General features: G+C 44.3%; 1 protein-coding gene across 3 annotated transcripts in view; it reads left to right on the top strand.

The window, feature by feature from the left end:
* Positions 1–3,330: 3,330 nt before the first annotated feature.
* The window catches only part of NBEA (neurobeachin), an 873,840-nt gene continuing 857,865 nt past the window's right edge, over positions 3,331–19,305 (top strand). For all 3 annotated transcript variants that reach the window (XM_079778900.1, XM_079778901.1, XM_079778902.1), the window contains exon 1: positions 3,331–4,039. In XM_079778900.1, the coding sequence (XP_079635026.1) occupies positions 3,770–4,039 (270 nt within the window). In that variant the 5' untranslated portion in view covers positions 3,331–3,769. The remainder of the gene's footprint in view (positions 4,040–19,305) is intronic.

A 19,305-nucleotide genomic window follows, 5' to 3' on the forward strand; every position in this document is an offset into this window, starting at 1 on the left:
TGAAAACACAAAAATAACTACAATGTTGTCTTTTCCAACAGTCAAAGAAGGAAAACATTATTTATTTATTGACAATTGCTACTACATTAATTACCTTAAATGTATTAGATCCTTTCATCTCATAATCCTGTGAATCTACTTTGGGTTGGGTAAACTAAGACTTTGAAGAGAAGTCCTTTGGCCCAGAGCCCACACGGGTAAGTGGATGGTGGAGCTGGAATTCAAATCCAGGTCCCAGTAAATATGGAGCATGTATTCTCAACCACTATATAATATTATCTTTTGAAACTCAGATTCATGGGCTTCTTCTTTTTTTTTTTTTAAATATATTTTATTGATTTTTTACAGAGAGGAAGGGAGAGAGAGAGAGAGTTAGAAACATCGATGAGAGAGAAACATCGATCAGCTGCCTCCTGCACGCCCCCCACTGGGGATGTGCCCACAACCAAGGTACGCGCCCTTGACCGGAATCGAACCTGGGACCCTTCAGTCCGCAGGCTGACGCTTTATCCACTGAGCCAAACCGGTTTCGGCAGATTCATGGGCTTCTTATCTTTGAAGAATTGACCTTTGGAAGTATGGGTATGCATCTATTAAAGCAAACATGTATAAAAAATTAATATTCACCACACAAAATATACAGTATATTTTTAATACAAAGACTTAAAATGAACATTTTAGGTAGCTTCTATTATTATACACCTATCTTTTATTTCAAAATATTGTTAACACAAACGCTAAGTTAATTGTACATTTGCAGGGAAACAGGCTTTGTAGGCTAAAAGGAAACAGACCTGCTGTCTTTTTCTAAACTTTATATTTGGAGATAGTATTGAAAACATATAACTGCAATTATAAAGACTGGCATGTGGTTTCAAAATGGTCTTCCATGTGTTTATAGGTCATTCAACACATTGTGCCTATGTACCAAGGGTAGAAGGACACATATAATGTGTACTGGCTGCTGGGTTGAAATTGTTTTATTAAATTTTCACTGCTGTTAGTGAATGAGGAGACTGAGCTCAATAGCTTGAGTAGACTGCATGGGTAATAAGTAGTGAGTGTGATTCCAAAGCTTATGCACTTTCCACAGTACCACACTACCTGCAAGGAGCTGACAGTGTACTGTATAATTCGTCTAAATTGGTAAACTCTTTTAAATGTCTTTGATGTTGAATTAAACTCCAGTTGTTTGCATGGAAAATAATACAATAATCCTATATAATCCTACATAATAAAAGCCTAATATGCTAAGTGTCCGGTCATCCATTCAACCAATCAAAGTGTAATAAGCTAATGATATGCTAGGGCTGCTCAACCACTCGCTATGAAGTGCACTGACCACCAGGGGGTAGACGCTCCAACTGGTACGTTATCTTGCTGCTGGGGTCTGGCTGATCAGGACTGAGTGAGATAGGCCGGACACGCGCTCCCATGGTCTCTCCCTGGCTGGCCAACCTCCTGCGTCCCTCTCCGGCCCCGATTGTGCACCAGTGGGGTCCCTTGGCCTGGCCTGAGCCCTCTCGCAATCTGGGACCCCTCGGAGGATGTCGGAGAGCTGGTTTCAGCCCAATTTCACAGACCAGGCCGAGGGACCCCACTGGTGCACAAATTCGTGCACCGGGCCTCTAGTAATACAAGAATAATCTTTGTCTCATGTACTCAAAACTGTAAACCCACTTTTGCCCTACCCTGAATATGCCCAGTGGAATGACAAAAGTTAGTGCAATGACCTTTCAGTATAGATTTACATATTTAAGATAGATGTCATTTTAAATTTGCAAATGAAAACAGCACTGGTAAAAGTAGAAGATACATATTTGGGACACACAGTGCTATAGGTGGATATACACGTTACAAGAGTTTTCAATTATATAGCATATCTAAGTCACACTATTAAAAGTTTTTGGTTTTGTAAATTTCCCACACATTTCCATTTTCCAAATCTTCCATTCTAGCATTTTTAAATTAAATGGTATTTAACTTTAATGATGTACCAATTGCCACTTCTTTCATAAATTTTTGCTAAACTATTTCAGTAACTCAAACTCTCCAGTGCAAATTTAAACACACACACACACATCCTAGGTTTTGAGGAACTTTGTTATACTAGTATATGATCTATACCAATTTAGAATTTTACCATATTCCAATATCCTGGGAGTTAACTTGACTAGCTAGTCCAATATAATATATGCAATAACAAAACAAATTATGATAGAATTGTATATTGACAATTAAAATGATTTCCTAGCGGCTTTTAATATATTGAAAAGGGCATACCTCATGAAATATTAAAGTAAATTACATCATTTCGAGGAAGAAAATGACAATCATACCTATTTAGTTTTAATTAAATACTAGAGCAAGATTACTTTGTACATTTTAATTTTTTAACTAAAAGTATTTTCTTGCTTCTATACTTGTGAAGGCAGAGAAATATACTTTTATCACAGACCAAGGCTGGCAGTGAGAATTACCTATATTTTTAGATAATTTCGAAATTCTCTGAAGGGTACATGCCTAGGAAAAAGGGAGGCATCATCATTAACTGGTATCATACCTGAGGGTCCTCAGGGATTTTTAAAATAAGGTATTTGTAGCTTCCACCACAGTGTGACATGGTGCATTCCTTTCAGGCGGGGAGGTGAGTTCAAGAGCTGTTTGCTGTTCAGAGCTCCATCCAGAGCAAATCGCGGTTGGACAAATTCTAGAGTAAGTTGTGCCTGTGTGTGCGGGTGTCAGCCTGTCTCACAGCGAAAGGAAAGACCCATTCCATTCCTTCCGTATCCTTCCCCAACGACACGGGACCGGCCTCCACAGGGGCTTGTTTCGGCGCTGCAGCCCCCTTTCTTTGGGCTGCCCCAGGGTCCGGCGGGCAGGCCTGCGAGGCAGGGCGCAGGGGGCCGAAATGGGCGCCGGGCACCCCCCACCTTCGCAGCGCGCGGCGCTGCCAGTGGCCGCTGCTGCGGGCGACGCCGGGGATGAAGATGACGAACCGCCCAGCAGGAGCGCGGGGGGAGGAGATGGCAGCGGAGGCGAGACGCAGCCTCCACGGCGCCCTTCCCGCAGGGAGCACTCGCCGCCGGGGAAAAGCTACGGGAGGCCACCACCGCCCCGCCTCTGCCGGCGGCGGCCCCGAGCACCTGGTCACCTGGTCACTGCTGTCCTCCCGCAGGGTGGCGGGGGCGGGGCCGGGAGCCGGGGGGGGGGGGGGGGGGGGGGGGGGGGAAGACCGGCGGGGCCAGGCCGCCGGGGGGCGCACCGCGGCTCCGCCCCTCCGAGGCGCTGCGCAGGCGCAGTGGCCCTACCGCAGGCAGGGGGCGGCAACATGGCGGAGTGAGCGGCGGCGGCGGGGCTTCACAACAACAGTGGCGCCGGGGGTGGCGGCAGTAGCCGTGTCCGTAGCGTCGGCCACAGCCCGGGCTTCAGCACCGGCCAGCGCCGCGGCCCGCAGGGCGCCCGGGGCTTTTCGGAGGGGCGGCAGCATCTCCGCGAGGCGCGGCCGGGCCGGGGCGGCCGGGAGGGGGGGAGAGGAGGCAGTGGAGGCGGCGGCACAGCTGCTCTCCCGAGAGCGGTTGGCGGGGCGGCTGCCGCCGGGAATAAGCCTGAGAGGAACCCACCGCCATCGGCGGGGAGCGAGCCCGGCGTCGCGGCGCCGGTGGATGCTGGGCCTGCGAGGCGACGGCCGGGGGGCGGAGGACGCGGCAGGTCTAGCGGTGCCGGCGGAGGCAGCGCCTCTGCTCGTCCCTCCTCGGGAGCGGGCCATATGGCGAGCGAGAAGCCAGGCCCGGGCGGGCTCGAGCCTCAGCCCGTAGGGCTCGTCGCCGTCGGGGCCGGCGGCGGCGGCGGCGGCGGGGGCAGCGGGATGGGCGAAGCGAGGGGCCCGCCCGCCCCCGGCGCGGTGGTGCTGCCCGCGGGGATGATTAACCCGTCCGTGCCGATCCGCAACATCCGGATGAAATTCGCAGTGCTGATTGGACTCATACAGGTCGGCGAGGTCAGCAACAGGGACATCGTGGAGACGGTGCTCAATCTGGTAAGGGAAAACGCCTGTCCCTGCCTCCCCGCCCCCCCGCCTCCCGCACCCGGGTCACCGCGCTGCGCATCCCTGCGAGCCGGGACCGAGCAGCCGGCGGTGCCGGCGGTGACCCGCCCGCGCGTAGCCCTCGCCCCGCCACCTCCCCGCCTCCTCGGGTCTTCTCCTGCCGCCGGAGCGCAGCGTCCAACTGAATGAACAGGAGAGCATTCCCTGCCGCGCGCAGGTTTTGGGTCGACCGGAGAGTTCGTGGTGGGGAGAGGAGGCCTGCCTTTCTCCGGAGTTCTTTCTCTCCCACTGCGAATGGTCCCCGGTGTGGCTCCGCCAGGATGGAAGCCTGGTCCCTGGCGTCTCAAGTCCCCGGGGCTTCCGAAATGCGGGGAGCGCGTTCGCTCGAACTCGGAGCCGCTGGGTGTGCTGTTTCCCGAGGACGAGGAGAAGGATGCCGTTTTGCATCTGCTTTAAAATGTGGAGTGTTGTGGCTGTGTCCCCGACCCTCACCTCTATTAGGCAGCCTTTCTTTCCTTGTAATGTTCTGAGTGCGCTCACCTCTTTAGTCGTGTGTGTGAGTGTGTGTGTGTGTGTGTGCGCGCGCGCGTTCGCTTGCGCCCCCACAACATGTTAAAATGCGAGGGCACTAAATCACACAGGTTGGTTTCTGTGGTTGTCTTGACAGCGTGGCATATGGATAAAGATGAAAGGAAAGGTGTTAGGTGTAGCCCTAGGGTTTTTTGTTTGTTTGTTTGTTTTTGTTGTTAGATGTAGCCCTAGGGTTTTTTGTTTGTTTGTTTGTTTTTGTTGTTAGATGTAGCCCTAGTTTTTTTTTTTTGTTGTTGTTGTGTGTGTGTTTTCATGATAAGAAAGCGTTACTGCCGAACTGTGTTTGACTTGATGTTTTACGCTATCTACTGAGGCTAAGAAGCGTTCACAATGTTAGGGGAAGAAATAAGGAGAGGGGAATCATATATTTCACATAATTAAGAGGAGTTCGTTTTTCATGTTTTGTAAATGCAGTTTTTGCGGCAGCAAAGCTTTTCAGCAGTTTCCTTTACAGTAGTCTTTGACAGTAAGTAAGGCTCCGTTTTGGAAGGCAAGGCTTAAATCAGGAGCAATCAGCTGACTATTGTACTTAATGTGGAGTCGCAGCAAAGAAACTGTGCTTGCAAGGAGATTTTATGACACCCAGGTACTCCGATTTTTCAACTAACCCATTATTTTTATTTGGTTTATTGGAAAACTGAAAGGACGCTGCAGCTATAGCAGTGGTGCCATGGATTAGATAATGTCTATAGTTTATGCACCTCTTAAATTCACAGAGAAGTTAAAGCTGTTTTTTTTTCTTTCTTTTTGCTAGTGTTCAAATCAAAGATAGGAGAATATCTGTCCTTGCTTTGTTATGTTTACTACTGTTTAAATACAGACCACCACTTTCTACTTCTTTTTACCCTTAAATATGTCACCATAAAAATCAGTTGTAAGTTTGGGTAATGTTACCACATTGATATAACCGGATTATTTTAAAAACACTAATAGAAATATTATTGAGAGTTTTAATTTTAATCAGCTGCAAATAGGAGGTTAGTACATGTCTTTAGTTTTCCCTTTTAAAAGAAAAGAGGTGAGATCTCAATATGTTAGTATTTTAGCAGGTACTGTATTCTATAACTTTATTTCTGTAAATTTAAAAGAACACATTTAAAGTGTTTTTCCAGTTTTCACCAAACCAATACCAATTTCACTTTAAAAGATGTGCTATTAGGTTATTTTAACAACTGTTTACATGCTTATTTAATACATTTTAACGTGATAAGAGGCAATAAAGCCCTCACAAGCTGGAAACTGATTTGAATGGGTTTGGAATCTGCAGCAGTAGCAATGTTTGCTAGATCAATCCTTAACAGATGGGGTTCTATAGATACACAGTAGATTAAGAAAGGAAGTGAAATATTTCTTTTGAGATTAAAAAAAAGACATTTAACTCTCTTCAGTGCAATGAAAATCTGCCATGAAGTCTCATATGCAAACATTATTGTAGAGATTAACTTGTACTATTAAGGTTTAGATTAATCAGAAATAAGTTAGCACTGAAATGGTATACCCCCAAATCTACTTAGCACCTTGTAACTGCATTGATTTTTGGAATAAACAAAGTTAGGTTTAAAGTTATTTGTATGTGTTTAAAGAATACAATGAATCTTTAAATGGACCTTTTGGGGAAAACAAATGACAAAAGGAGCTATTTGCTATTTAAGTTAATTATATTGATTGTGGAATACATATTGGTCATATGAAGGGTCATATTTCTTGAATAGTAGGTTTAGGTCTTTATCTTTCCAATATACTCATGATGAAAATGTCATGTGAAAACTTAAGCTGATTCTGAAAATATTTGGAAATCTTAGGAATTTAAAAAATAATTATCAAACTTAATTCTATTTGTTTAATAAGTACAATCCAGTAAAATCCATTTAGGGCACTCAGTGATTTGTTAGAGATTGAAAACCCCTAAAGTGGGGTTATCTCTAAAGTGAGTTTCTTTTTAATCTTAATTTAAAACATTAAATAAAAATGATAGGTGGAAATAGAATAATATCTATCACAGTGCCCTTTATGACAGAAAAGAGAAAAACTAGTGAAAATTAAAAACAATAGAGTTTCTGCCTTAAACAGTACTCTTTTCTCAGTCACCTCTGTCAAAATACTTTTCTTTCTATTTTTTTTTCTGTACATTCTTTATATATAACATGAGACTACTAATACTTGGTTTTTAGGTGCTGTTTCTCTATGTCTTGCCAAAGAATTAAAAGTTTTGCAGAGTAAAGTTTAGGCATGCAGCAAAATATAGGGCTTCTTCAACACAGCTGTGGCTATAATTTTTTGCTTCTATTTGCCAAGGTAGAAATGTGTTTTCATTACTCAGGTGGATTGTGGGTGTTTGTTAAAATTTTTTCTATGTAAATAGAAAAAATGAATAATTTCCATTGTAGATGGATGTATTTTGTATAAAGATATTATCACTGACTTAAAACATTCATATATGGGGTGGGTGGATAGCATCTGAAAGTTGAGTACATTAGTTTGTAAATTATGTTACTTGAGAGCATATTTTCAAGGATTTTGCATTGTAGCTTTACTAATAAAAGAAAAACTGATCATCAGCAAACTTTGATTTAGAGAGGAATTATTTAATGTGGCAGTATTAGCTCATTTGTAGAAAAAAATTTGACTGTTTCAGTTATAAAGCAGGCGTACTACTTAATTCATTGCTTCCTTAACATATGTTTTTATAAGGTTTTTCCTTCCTTGAGGTAAATGCTATGTAAATATCATGTGTTCTTTGTTTATAACATGAAAGTTTATTTTTATCAAACATTTTAATATGAGCATATTTTTAGAAAAGATAAAGTAGAGAATTAATATTTACTTAATGAGAGAATGCACAATGGGGATTTTTTAAATAGCTATCTATAATTCTATAGCATTTAATTTGTAGATATTTTCCCCCCATGAATTACAGTGTGATATATCAGTGTATCCTTAATTGTAGAAAATGATAATTTTTTTCACATTTAAGTGGCACATTGTATATTGTATTGAAAATATAACAAGATACTTTCAGGGGATTTTGTGGGCTAAGTTTCTCTTTTTTGGCATATTGATCATATATTTTGGTAAAAAGGAAATTTCTAAGTTATTCTTCTATACTTTTATTCCTTGGAGTTTATTTGAAGCTTGATAATCAGAATAATTTTCAATTAAAAGATATTTAAAATTTTACAAACAAAATGTATGTTCTGCATTTGAACTAAATGTATTTTAAAAATATGAAGCATTTTGGAATCATAGTCCTTAATATTAATAAAACCACATATATATATTAAAATAATTTTTTGCATTTTAATTTATGTTGACATGTAAGCTTTTCATATTAACTTGAATTATATTTTATTCTTGCTATTGGGTGTTGAAAATGAAATTAAAATGCATATGTAATTATTGAACTTTCAGAATCTTGAGTTCTTAGGTTTTCCACAGAATTATTAATTTCGTCATATAATGACACTAAAGTAGCAAATATTCTCTAGCCAGTCTATAGTCGTTATATTAATTTTAAATAAGTACTTTGTATATTGCTAGTTTTTGGCAAATACGGTGCTCTTAATTAAATGTATCTGTAGGATCTCTCTGCTTTTGTTATATTTTCTCCAACACAATGTAAAGAAATTTATTGGTTCTAGCAGACCCAACCCCCATATTGGTTCACTGATGTAGCTGTATTAGACTAGTAACATTCAGTCGTCCATCTTTTTGACTATTTAAATATTATTTTGCATAAGTTTTATAGGTTTTTCATTTCTTGCCTATACAGCTCATATTTTATGAATTGGTAGTATATCTCCTTATATGAAGATATACCTGTCACTCTCTGGTATTATGGTTTACAGGTGGTTCCCCTCCTATGCTGTGAACTCCAAGAGGGCAGGAACCTATCTTATATATATTTATTCTTTGTATTTCTGGGTCTTGGATAAGTTCATGCATTTTGAATATGCAGGATAACATTATTAGGCAGAAGATCAGTTTCTGAAATTCTGTTCAATTGTAGAGACCAGACCCAAGATCTTTAAATAAATTAGACTCATGTCAAATTAATATATTGTTTATTCCTATGACTAGAAATGTGTGTTGAATATGTATGATGTTATTAATGTGGTCATTATTATATATGTAAGTGTTATTTTAAACTGGTATCCTGCAATAAGTAAGAATCTGATAAAAACTTTTCAGTAAACCTATGTTTGTCAAATATATAAGTACATAACAAAGATTGTGTTATTATTAATAAAGAATACATAGTGCATTGAATAGAAATTTAAAAAATGATGGTCAGCATTTGTCATATTACCAGGAATAGTGGATATCTCTTATTTTTGTCTATCTAGCATAATGCTAATGTAATGGGGAGCCACAGGGTCAGTCCCAGGACTTGTGCTGGAACTCCTGTTAGCACTGCTGAACAAGTCAACTCATTCCATAGTTGGTGATGCCTGTGTTAGAATTTGACCAAAAGTGAATCCAAGAGCAAGAAATGTGTTTGTGATTCTGCTTGAGAACCTGAAGTTCTCTGTGCCTATAGTAATTATCGTAAATTTTCTCTTTTAAAGCTTATTATTATTGTTGTGATTAGCTTGAAGTCTATTTAAATTGGGTTTTTGTTACTTATAAATGGAAAGGATACTTAGAAGTGTAGACATCAGTAACTGGAAATGGGACATTGTAAGGAACAGACCTTAAAGGTTGAAATAGAATGCAAGGCAGCGAGGATGTTGCTTTCTCTACCAATTCCTCTTAAGGAATTATAGAGCAGCTGTTTTAAATTGTCACCTGTGTTATCTTTGCTCATGAAACTACTGAGACTGGAACTTTAGTGATAATAGAGTGTTTGGGGCATGTCTCAGGGCCTTTGATAATCCTACCTAATAAAAGAGTAATATGCAAATTGACCACACCTCCGCTACACCCACCATCCACGCCCACCATCCACGCCCACCAGCCACGCCCACCAGCCAATCAGAGCGAGTATGCAAATAAACCCAACCAAGATGGCTACAGCCACAGAGAGCAGGAGGGAGGCTTGGGTTTGCCAGGCAACAGAGGAAGCCAAGCTTTCCGCCTGCCCTTCCCAGCCTAAGCCTCCACTCAAGGCTACAAAGTTTCAGTTATAGAAGGTAAACAAATCCAAACAGAAATGGCGGCAGACACTGAGCTGGAAAGAGAGGGAGGCTAGGGTTGCCCCCAGCAATGGAAGAAGCAAAGCTTTCCGCACACCCTGGCCAGCCCAGGCCTCCGCTTAAGGCTACAAAGTTTCAATTATAGAAGGATAATAAACTCCAACAGAAATGGCTGCCGGCCATGGAGAGAGCAGGAGGCTTGGCTCCGCTCCAGGCTACAAAGTTTCAATTGTAGAAGGTAAATAAATTCCAGATACCAGGGCCTCTGCTTGGGTCGCCAGGGGGTGTGGCTGGCCTGCAAACAACCACAGGCCCCTTGCCCAGGCCGCCTCACGCCCCAAGGGAACCCCCACCCTGATCCAGGACACCCTTCAGGGCAAACCAGCTGGCCCCCACCCGTGCACCAGGCCTCTATCCTATCTAATAAAAGAGTAATATGCAGATTGACCATCACTCCAACACACAATATGGCTGCCCCCATGTGGTCAAAGATCCTGCCCCCATGTGGACACAAGATGGCCACCACAAGATGGCCAGAGGGGAGGGCAGTTGGGAGGGACCAGGCCTGCAAGGGAGGGCAGTTGAGAGGGACCAGGCCTGCAAGGGAGGGCAGTTGGAGGCGATCAATCCTGTAGGGGAGGGCAGTTAGGGATGACCAGGCCGGCAGAGGAGGGAAGTTGAGGGCAAACAGGCTGGCAGGGGAGCAGTTAGGCATCAATCAGGCTGGCAGCGGAGTGGTTAGGGGGTGATCAGGCTGGCAGGCAGAAGCGGTTAGGGGCAATCAGGAAGGCAGGCAGGCGAGCAGTTGGGAGCCAGATTGGAGAGGGTGTTGGCTGGGCTGAAGGACACCCCCCCCTCCGTGCACGATTTTGTGCACCGGGCCTCTAGTGCCTTATAAGAGGAATTAGCTTTGGTCCAAGCTGGCATGCCTGAAATCATAGAGGGAAGAGAATATTGTCTTTCCAACTAAGAGAGGCCCTTTCTGTCCGTAGGCACCATCCAAAGTAGTAGATAATCAGAATACATACCAAGAACCTTGAAGGTTGAAAAGCCCCAATTTTCGATGAGTTTAAATTAGAACCATGTAAAGTTCTGTTTTATAAGCTTCTCCCAAGCATCTCATGTATGTTTCCAGACTCCTGACCAGAGTAACAAACCAGTTACTAAAGAGCTTTAAAAAGGGTGCAACTAGGGAACAAGTGCTAGGTAGAATAGCTGTGCCTGGTTACACAGCTTATTGTTTCACATTGCTTCCCGGAAAATAATTAAGCTGAGGGTTAAGGGGATGAGTCTTGTGAAGGCCTGTTGCTTTGAGACTGAATATTGCTAGGAAATTGGAAAGTTGGCAATCTAGATTCATATACTGTATTCTGACAAGATCTCTGGCTTTGTTTGCTAATTTAACCAGTTGCCTGAAGTAAATTGACCAAAAGCTTATTAAGCTTTTAGGGAAACTATTTCCAGGGTTAACCTCAAGCCAGGTAAACAAAGGCCTGTATTCTTGTATTTCAAAGGCAACTGCTAAAGCAGTACAACTACTAGAAGGAATATATAAGGCCATAGAAGGTAATGGATAAGAGAGGTCTTCTGAGATGGTAATAATGACCAAGGAACTCCATTGCCAGGACACGGAATTTTTGCTACTCTGACCATTACTGTATGGTCGGTCTGTGCTTTGAATCAGTGACCATGGTTTGTTTTACCCTTTTCACTCTTTTAAGTAGGAGTTAAGTTCTTTTACCATTATATATTAACTAGCGTTCCCGTTGCAGGAAAAATCCTGCAATAGGGTTTCCTGCTGCACTCTACCCCGCCCCGCCTGCTCTCCTCCCTTGTCCCCTGGCCTGCCTTCTCCGCCAGCCCGCCCCACTCTCCTCCCTTCTCCCCCGGCCCCGCCTCCGCTCCTCCCTTGTCCCCCGGCCCGCCTTCTCCGCCAGCCCACCCCACTCTCCTTCCTTCACCCCCGGCCCCGCCTCCGCTCCTCCCGTCTCCTCCCCCCGGCTTGCTTGCTTCTCCGCAGCTTTGCTCCCTTCTGCAGCTCTTGGCTTCTTTCTACGCTGTCTTGATATGCAAATTAGCCGCCATATTTGTTGGGGTAATTTGCATACTCGTCCTGATTGGTTGGTGGGCGTGGCTTGGCTGGTGGGCGTAGCGAAGGTGCGGTCAATTTGCATATTTGTCTATTATTAGGTAGGATTACTAGTGACCCAGTGCACGGATTCCTGCACATTGAAAGGAAATTAATTAGAAGGTGGCCGGCAGGGTGGGACTGGGTGAGATGGGCTGGACATGCCCTTGAGCCAACCTCCCAAGGTCCCTCCCTGGCCGGCTGCACCTAGGGCGGTGCCGTGGCTCCAAGGGCTTCTGCGGAGTGAGTGGAGTCCCTCCGGCAGGTGGGGTCCCTCGGCCTGGCCTGCGGGAATCGGGCTGAAACCAGCTCTCCGACATCCCCCGAGGGATCCCGGAGTTCGAGAGGGCACTCTGCAAAGTTCCTGTCATACAGGGTGTGGAACGCAGACACGAGTGTGCAGTAAACCAGATTCGGGGCCAATAGTGCCCCAGCAACAACATAACCTATGGCCAAAGGTAGAATCGCAGGGCCCTGCAAGGAATTGGGCTCCCTCCTCTCTGGTTTCTGGGTGCATCACCCGAAACCGCTGCTGCCAAGTCACTGCAGCTCGGCAGCTTCTGTGTTGAGCATCTGCCCCTTGGTGATCAATGCGTGTCATAACTACCGGTTGGACGGACACTTAGCATATTAGCTACACACACACACACACACACACACACACACACACACACACAATTACATAGCTATATTGTCAGATTATTAGGTACCACCCAAAAAGAATTTAGATCTGTCCAATTGCTCCTAGCTCAAAGATTTTTCTTTGTTTCTCCTTCCCCTGGTGAGATGATGAGTGTGTTTTTTGTTGTGCCTAAGATAGTAATATTGCTAAACAGGGAAGTTTAAAACGTGTTACATATATGGAAAGAAGTGAGTTTATAAGGCAGATGAGCAGCCAAGGACTAGAATGTTTCAGATTTCTGTTGGTTTTAACTGCATAGAATCTGTTGTTTCTGATACTAACAGTTCTAGACTTTTTGATACTTCGTTGGGGAGTCATTTCTTTTTAATTCTTGTTTACATGGTTTGGGATTTCCCTGAATTCCTTTCTGCTTTCCTGGACCAGAATCAGAAACTGGACCTGGCCTATCAATAAAAGATATTGGTTAAAAATGTAGCTGCACATCTGAGACAGCATGATAACTTCTTTCATTCTGCTAGAGAATAAAAGGATGCTCACCACTAGAGTTGCTAAGATGTCAGAATGTAAGTTTAGATTTGATTGGCAATCTGCCACAATTAATGCAGAGTATGCTTGAGAATGAAGTTAGCACGAGGCAACTAGAACCAAGAGATAGATTGACAATGGTATTTTTGGAGCCTTTCAAGTCAATTATTTGCCCAGACTTTTCAGTGTATTAAGCTAATATGTTTCCTGTTTTGCTTAAGTTGCTTTGAGTTGGGTTGTATCCATTTCACTCCCATGATTCTGTTACCGGAAAGGGGACCTGGCCCTGAAAGGGTCTTTTCAAGGGCTGGTCAGTTGTGTGTGGGTTCTTGACTTCGTGCAGGAAAAATTTCACAACATGAGTCTGGATGACCATGAAGAAACATTTATTAAAGCTGGGGACTGTGAAACAAGAACAGGCTTAGCATAGAAGAAGCAACAGGAGAGCCTATGCTGAGCTGCCCTAGATCTCTGGGAAGTCAGAGAAAATGGGGCCTTGGCATCAGGTTCAGGGGTTAGCCTGGGATGAGCTGCTGCTGCCCATTGCTCCTCTAGTTGCAAGCCTGCTGGGGTCTTTTAGGATTTAGGAGATGCATGCCTGTGGGGGAAGAAGTGGGAGAAGAAGAGGGAAAAGGTAATTGCGGGGACTGCTCCCCAGAGGAAGAGCTTGCACTAGGTCCTTGTCTTGAGGCTTTATCTCTTTCTTACTGGAGGGAATCTTAGGGGAAGTCTCAGGAGAGGGTTTCAACAGAATACTCATCAGTTTTCTAGGCATGCTCCTCAGGGTCATGGTCTTCACTGTTTGGTCAGTGTCAGGGCAGGGGGTCATTGGTCATTGTAGCTGGTCCTAGTGTTGCCCACCTGGTTTTGCTGCTTTTCTGAGTCTGGAGCAGAAGTACAACTGAGGCCAAGATTTATTTTTAGGGAGGTGACCTTCTGTATCTGCTGTAAATTGCTCTGTCATTTTGTTTAGCTGTCTCAGTTTTCCTATTTCACTTCTCCTGACTTACTGGCTTGCCTCAATTCCTGATTAATATTCAGAATTAATTTTTTTTTTAAATTGGGTATTATGTATTACAGGACAAATAATAAGAAAACTAACTTGGCTAAGGACTTGATATATTTCAAGAAAGAAGAAATATATATTGCTAGTTAATGCAAAATCTTCAACAATAGGAAAGGTTAAATAAATTATTTTATATCCATGTTATGGAATATCATGCAGTCATTAAAACTTTATGTGCCTCAGTTTCATTAGGTGTAAAAGGGGATATTTACCTTAAGGTTTTTGTACAGATTAAATGAATTTATATGTGTATACAGACAATATATATGTACTAGGGGCCCGGTGCATGAAATTCGTGCACGTGGAGGGGGGTCCTTCAGCCCGACCTGCACCCTCTCCAATCTGGGAGCCCTCATGGGATGTCCTACTGATGGCTTAGGCCTGCTCCCTGTGGTTCTCTGCTCTCTGCGGACCTGCCTGCTTGACACCACCGCAGGCCCTGGTGTCTGCTCTCTGTGGGGGTCTGCTTGCCCTTAGCCGCTGGGGCCAGGGGCAAACAGGACCCTGCTGTCTGCTCTCTGTGGGGGCCCTGCGGGGGACTGCTTTCCCCTCACTGCCATGGCCGGGGGCAAGCAGGGCCCTGCTGTCTGCTCACTTGCTGCGGGGGACTGCTCGCTCCCTGCAGGGGATGTTCCCGCCCCGCCCCGCCCCTGGCCGCTTGTGCACGCACTGGCTCAGAGCACCTGGGTCCCGGGAGTGTTCCTGCTCTGCCCCCGGCTGCTCCATGCCTGCGTGCATAGTACCGGAGTGGCCGGGGGTGGTTCCAGGACCCCAGCTATTCTGGGCTTACATGAGGGCCTACAGGCTCAGAGTGGCCTGGGTCCCGAGGACGCCTGTTCCCAGGATGCAGGCCGCTTGGCGCTGGCTCTCGCGCAAGCGGCCACCCCGCCCCCAGCCGCTCTGCGCCTGTGAATACAAATTGACCCACCATCTTTGTTGGGTTAATTTGCATATTCACTCCTGATTGGCTGGTGGGCATCATGGGGGTAGGGTCAATTTGCATATTTCTCTTTTATTAGTGTAGATATATATATTTAATTTTAATAGTTTATTGATTTTTAGAGAGAGCAGGAGGGAGAGGGAGAGAGAGAAACATTGGTGTGAGAGCGCAACATCGCTGGGCTGCCTCCTGTACGCCCCCTACTGGGAATCAAGACTGTAACCTGGGCATGTGCCCTCACCTGAATGGAACTTGCAGCTTCCTGGTGTACTGAAAGACACCCAACCAACTGAGACACACCTTTATTCCTCACCCAAGGATATGTTTTTATTAATTTTTAGAGAGAGAGAAACATCAATGTGAGAAACATTGATCAGTTGCCTTCCATACACGCTCTGACTGGGAATCGAACCTGCAACCTTTTGGTGTATGGGATGTGCTCTAACCAACTGAGCCACTGACCAAGGCATGAATTAGTATCACTTAAAGTACCTGGTACAAAGCTAACTTAATTTAGTACTTACTATAGTTTTTTTAATTTTTTAATTTTTATTCTTATCCTGAGCCTGGAGATAATCTGATCAGAGAAAAAACCATCTATTTAAAACTGAGCTGTTCTCTTTTAGCTTGGAGTACCTGAGCCTGGTGAACCTCTCAGAGAACAGATCTCAGGTACCCACAGATCATGATCTCCTATTAAACATAGGAGGTCTGTTCCCCTGAATCTTGTATAGTCTTTAACAGTGCCTTGGGTCATTTTTCCTAATTTTTTAATTTGAGCGAAGTGGATGGAAAACTGGAGAAAGAATAGATAGGAGGTTATTCAAGTTCCTTTGCCAGGAATCTCTTCCATCTCTTCCCTTAAATGGCTGAATTTCACATGTAGACCTAGTAGGACATGAATGATGATCCTAGGTAAATAATACTTCCCTCTGGGAGCATTAGCTTGAATATTTTTAAGACTACTTGAATAACAAGCCTGAGGGACAAGTTAGAGAAGTAACAACGATTTTGTGATCATTTGTTTTAGAAAATATTAGCGTATACAGTGTTTTTGAGAAATTACTCTGCATTAACTAATCCTCAGAATAACTTTCTTTTCAGATACCATTCCTTCTCTACAGATTTGGAAACAAAGGCTGTATGAAATGTCAAGTAGTTACACAAGGTTTTCTAGGTATTAAGTCGGAAGAGTTGGGACTCAGGCCTTCAGATTCAAAAGGTGGAGTCTTTTCCATTATTAATTGAAATGTTTATCCAGTACTTAGAAATTATCCCAAAGGCCAGTTTTATGTGAAGAGATGATGTTAGAAGAGAAGGGATCAGCCAGCCTCAGTGAGTTGATTCTGTGGTAGGGAATGCTAACCATAGAGGGCTCAGGACAAGATGTTCACAGGAAATAAAAATGAATGCAGGACAGTTAGATGGATTTGAACACAAAGGTGATTTAGCAAGTCCAGCCCGTGTGGCTTAGTGGTTGAGTGTCAACCCGTGAACCAGGAGGTCATGATTCCATTCCTGGTCAGGGCACATGCCAGGCTTTGGGCTCGATCCCCAGTAGGGGCTGTGTAGGACGCCTCTGATCGATGATTCTCTCTCATCATTGATATTTCTATCTCTCTCCCTTCCCCTTCCTCTCTCTAACATCCATAATAAAAATATATATATATTTTTAACGTGATTTATCAAGAAATATAAACTATGGGCCCAGTACACAAATTCATGCACCTTGAAAGGAACTGTGGGCCACGAGGCTGAGGTGGGCACAGGAGTGGGTTTTAGTCCATCCTCTGAGCCCCCGTCTGGCCCATCCCACTGTGGCTCCTGGTCCCCTCTCTGCCTGCAGCCCTGCTCCCGCCACTGCCATTCCCATGCACTGATGGCACTGGCCTTGCTCATAACCGCTGATAGCGCAGAGAGATTGGGGCCAGCGCCAGCAGCGGGTGTGAGTGGGGCTGTCACTGGTAGTGGGTGCAAGAGGTGGCTGCTGGCTCCGATCACCCCTCAGGAGCAGGGGGAGGGGAGAAGCCCTCAGGGGCGATCAGGGCTGGCAGCCGCCGCTTGCACCCGCTGATGGTGCTGAGCGATTGGGGCTGGCACCAGGTGCCGGCCATGGGTGCGAGCGGTGCTGGTGCCGGCTGCAGGTGCGAGTGCCGGGCGGGACCGTGGCACACGGGAGCAAAGAATTTTCAGTAACCACCAGAGGCTTGCCACGATGACATCAACTGATGCCCTGCCTTGGTCTGGCGCCCCCACTCACCTGTTCCACCATCCTGCCGCGGCCGACGCCTGCCATGTTTCATGCTCTTCCACCTGCTGCTGATGCCCGCCATGTTCCCTGCGCATTCCCTGGTGGTCAGCGCATGTCATAGTGACCAGTTGTTCGGTTCCGCCGTTAGGTCTATTTGCAGATTAGGGTTTTATCTATATAGATTGCTTTTTCTGATGGAGTCAGACAGTTCTTGTAGAGCTCTTTCATTTTTGTTTATGCTGAGTTCTCTCTCTTCTTCCCTCTTTGTCATTTCTTATTTCCTATCTTTGATATCACTAATTCTTTCCTCCATCTGGTTGGCTCTGTTTTCTTTGCTCAGTAGTTTACTCTTGATCTCATTAATTGCATGCTTCATTTCTAGGATATCTGATTGGTTGTTTTTTAAAGTTTCAAGTCTTTTTGATAAAGTACTTGTTTTGTTCATTGAATTGTTTGTTTTCTGAATGGATTGAACTGCCTCTCTGTATTTCGTGCATCTCATTGAGTATTTTTAGAACTGCAGTCTTGTAGTTTCTGTCATTTATTTCACATATTTCTATTTGCCAGCTTGCTTTCTGGGGATTTTTCACTTTCTTTCTGATTATCCTCGTTACAGTGGTTATTCATGATATTTGCTGCTCTCCTTTTTTAGGCACTTATATCTGTCTATATTAATGGCCATTGGCACTTTCCTCTGAAGACATCTTTCTCCTCTTTTCCAATAGATGGTGCTGAATTGCAAGATTTTTTACCTCTTTGATCTTCCAGTCATGACCTCCACGTCTTCCATAAGTAATGCTGGGCTCCTTTGGATTGGGATTTGTTTTGCTCTCACCATATTGGTGACCTCTGATCTTTGTGCGGTCCTGCCCCAAGCACTCCACTTGGGTATCTGGGAAACAGCAGCTCTATTTACAGATGATATGCTCCTCAGTCTGAGTCTAAGGGCAACGGAAGGTGAGTTTTTAGGAGTCCATGTCATGGCAGTGCTCTGTGGTTCTGTTTCTGTGTCTGAAACACCACTGCAGGACTGACAGTGGAGAGCCACAGGGCAGAACCCTGTGCTCTGTCCCTTTAGGCCCATGGTCGGCAAACTGCGGCTCGCGAGCCACATGCGGCTCTTTGGCCCCTTGAGTGTGGCTCTTCCACAAAATACCATGGCCTGGGCGAGTCTATTTTGAAGAAGTGGTGTTAGAAGAAGTTTAAGTTTAAAAAATTTGGCTCTCAAAAGAAATTTCAATCGTTGTACTGTTGATATTTGGCTCTGTTGACTAATCAGTTTGCCGACCACTGCTTTAGGCTGAAGGAAGCGCTTGCTACGGCAGGCTTCCTCCTCTCTTCAGGCCAAGATGTGAGCTCCAAGCTGCAGGGCTTTGCTATAGGCCATTTGCACTTTCCTCCTTTCTCATTTCCCATTTACTCCAAGTTGTCCAGCTTTAGATGTTCCAGTGCACCGGTTTCTCAGGCGTGCCTATGTATTGAACAGGTAATTCTTTGATGAATAATAGTTGGTAAACTTGTTGAAATTTTAGGGGGAGAAGCCAAGGTTATTTCTCATGCCACCATTCCTCTTATATCCTAACTTATTTTAAGAGTGGGTGAAGCAGTTGTGAGGAACCATTTTTGTCTGTGGAAGTATGTTGAGCAAATAGATTTTAGTCAGATTTTCTGGGTTTTTAAATTAATTATATTGGGCTTTTTTGTTCCAGAAATAATGTTTAATGATGTTTAGTGATCCGTACTCATGACAAACTGTCATTTGGAATGACAGCTGTATCCAATTACATTGAAAAATTATGCTGCCAAACTCTGAAATAAATTGAAGATGATTTCTTAGAAAATATGGGATCTAGACATTTACAATAGTGATTATAGTTCCAGTGAGAGTGGTTGGGGTTTTGGATCAATATAATTATGCATTCTGTATCTTAGAGCCTTAATTTATTATCTTTGTATGTAAAAGAAATAAATGTATACAATG

This window comes from Cnephaeus nilssonii, assembly GCF_951640355.1.
Source record: "Cnephaeus nilssonii genome assembly, chromosome: 8".
Lineage (NCBI taxonomy): Eukaryota > Metazoa > Chordata > Mammalia > Chiroptera > Vespertilionidae > Cnephaeus > Cnephaeus nilssonii.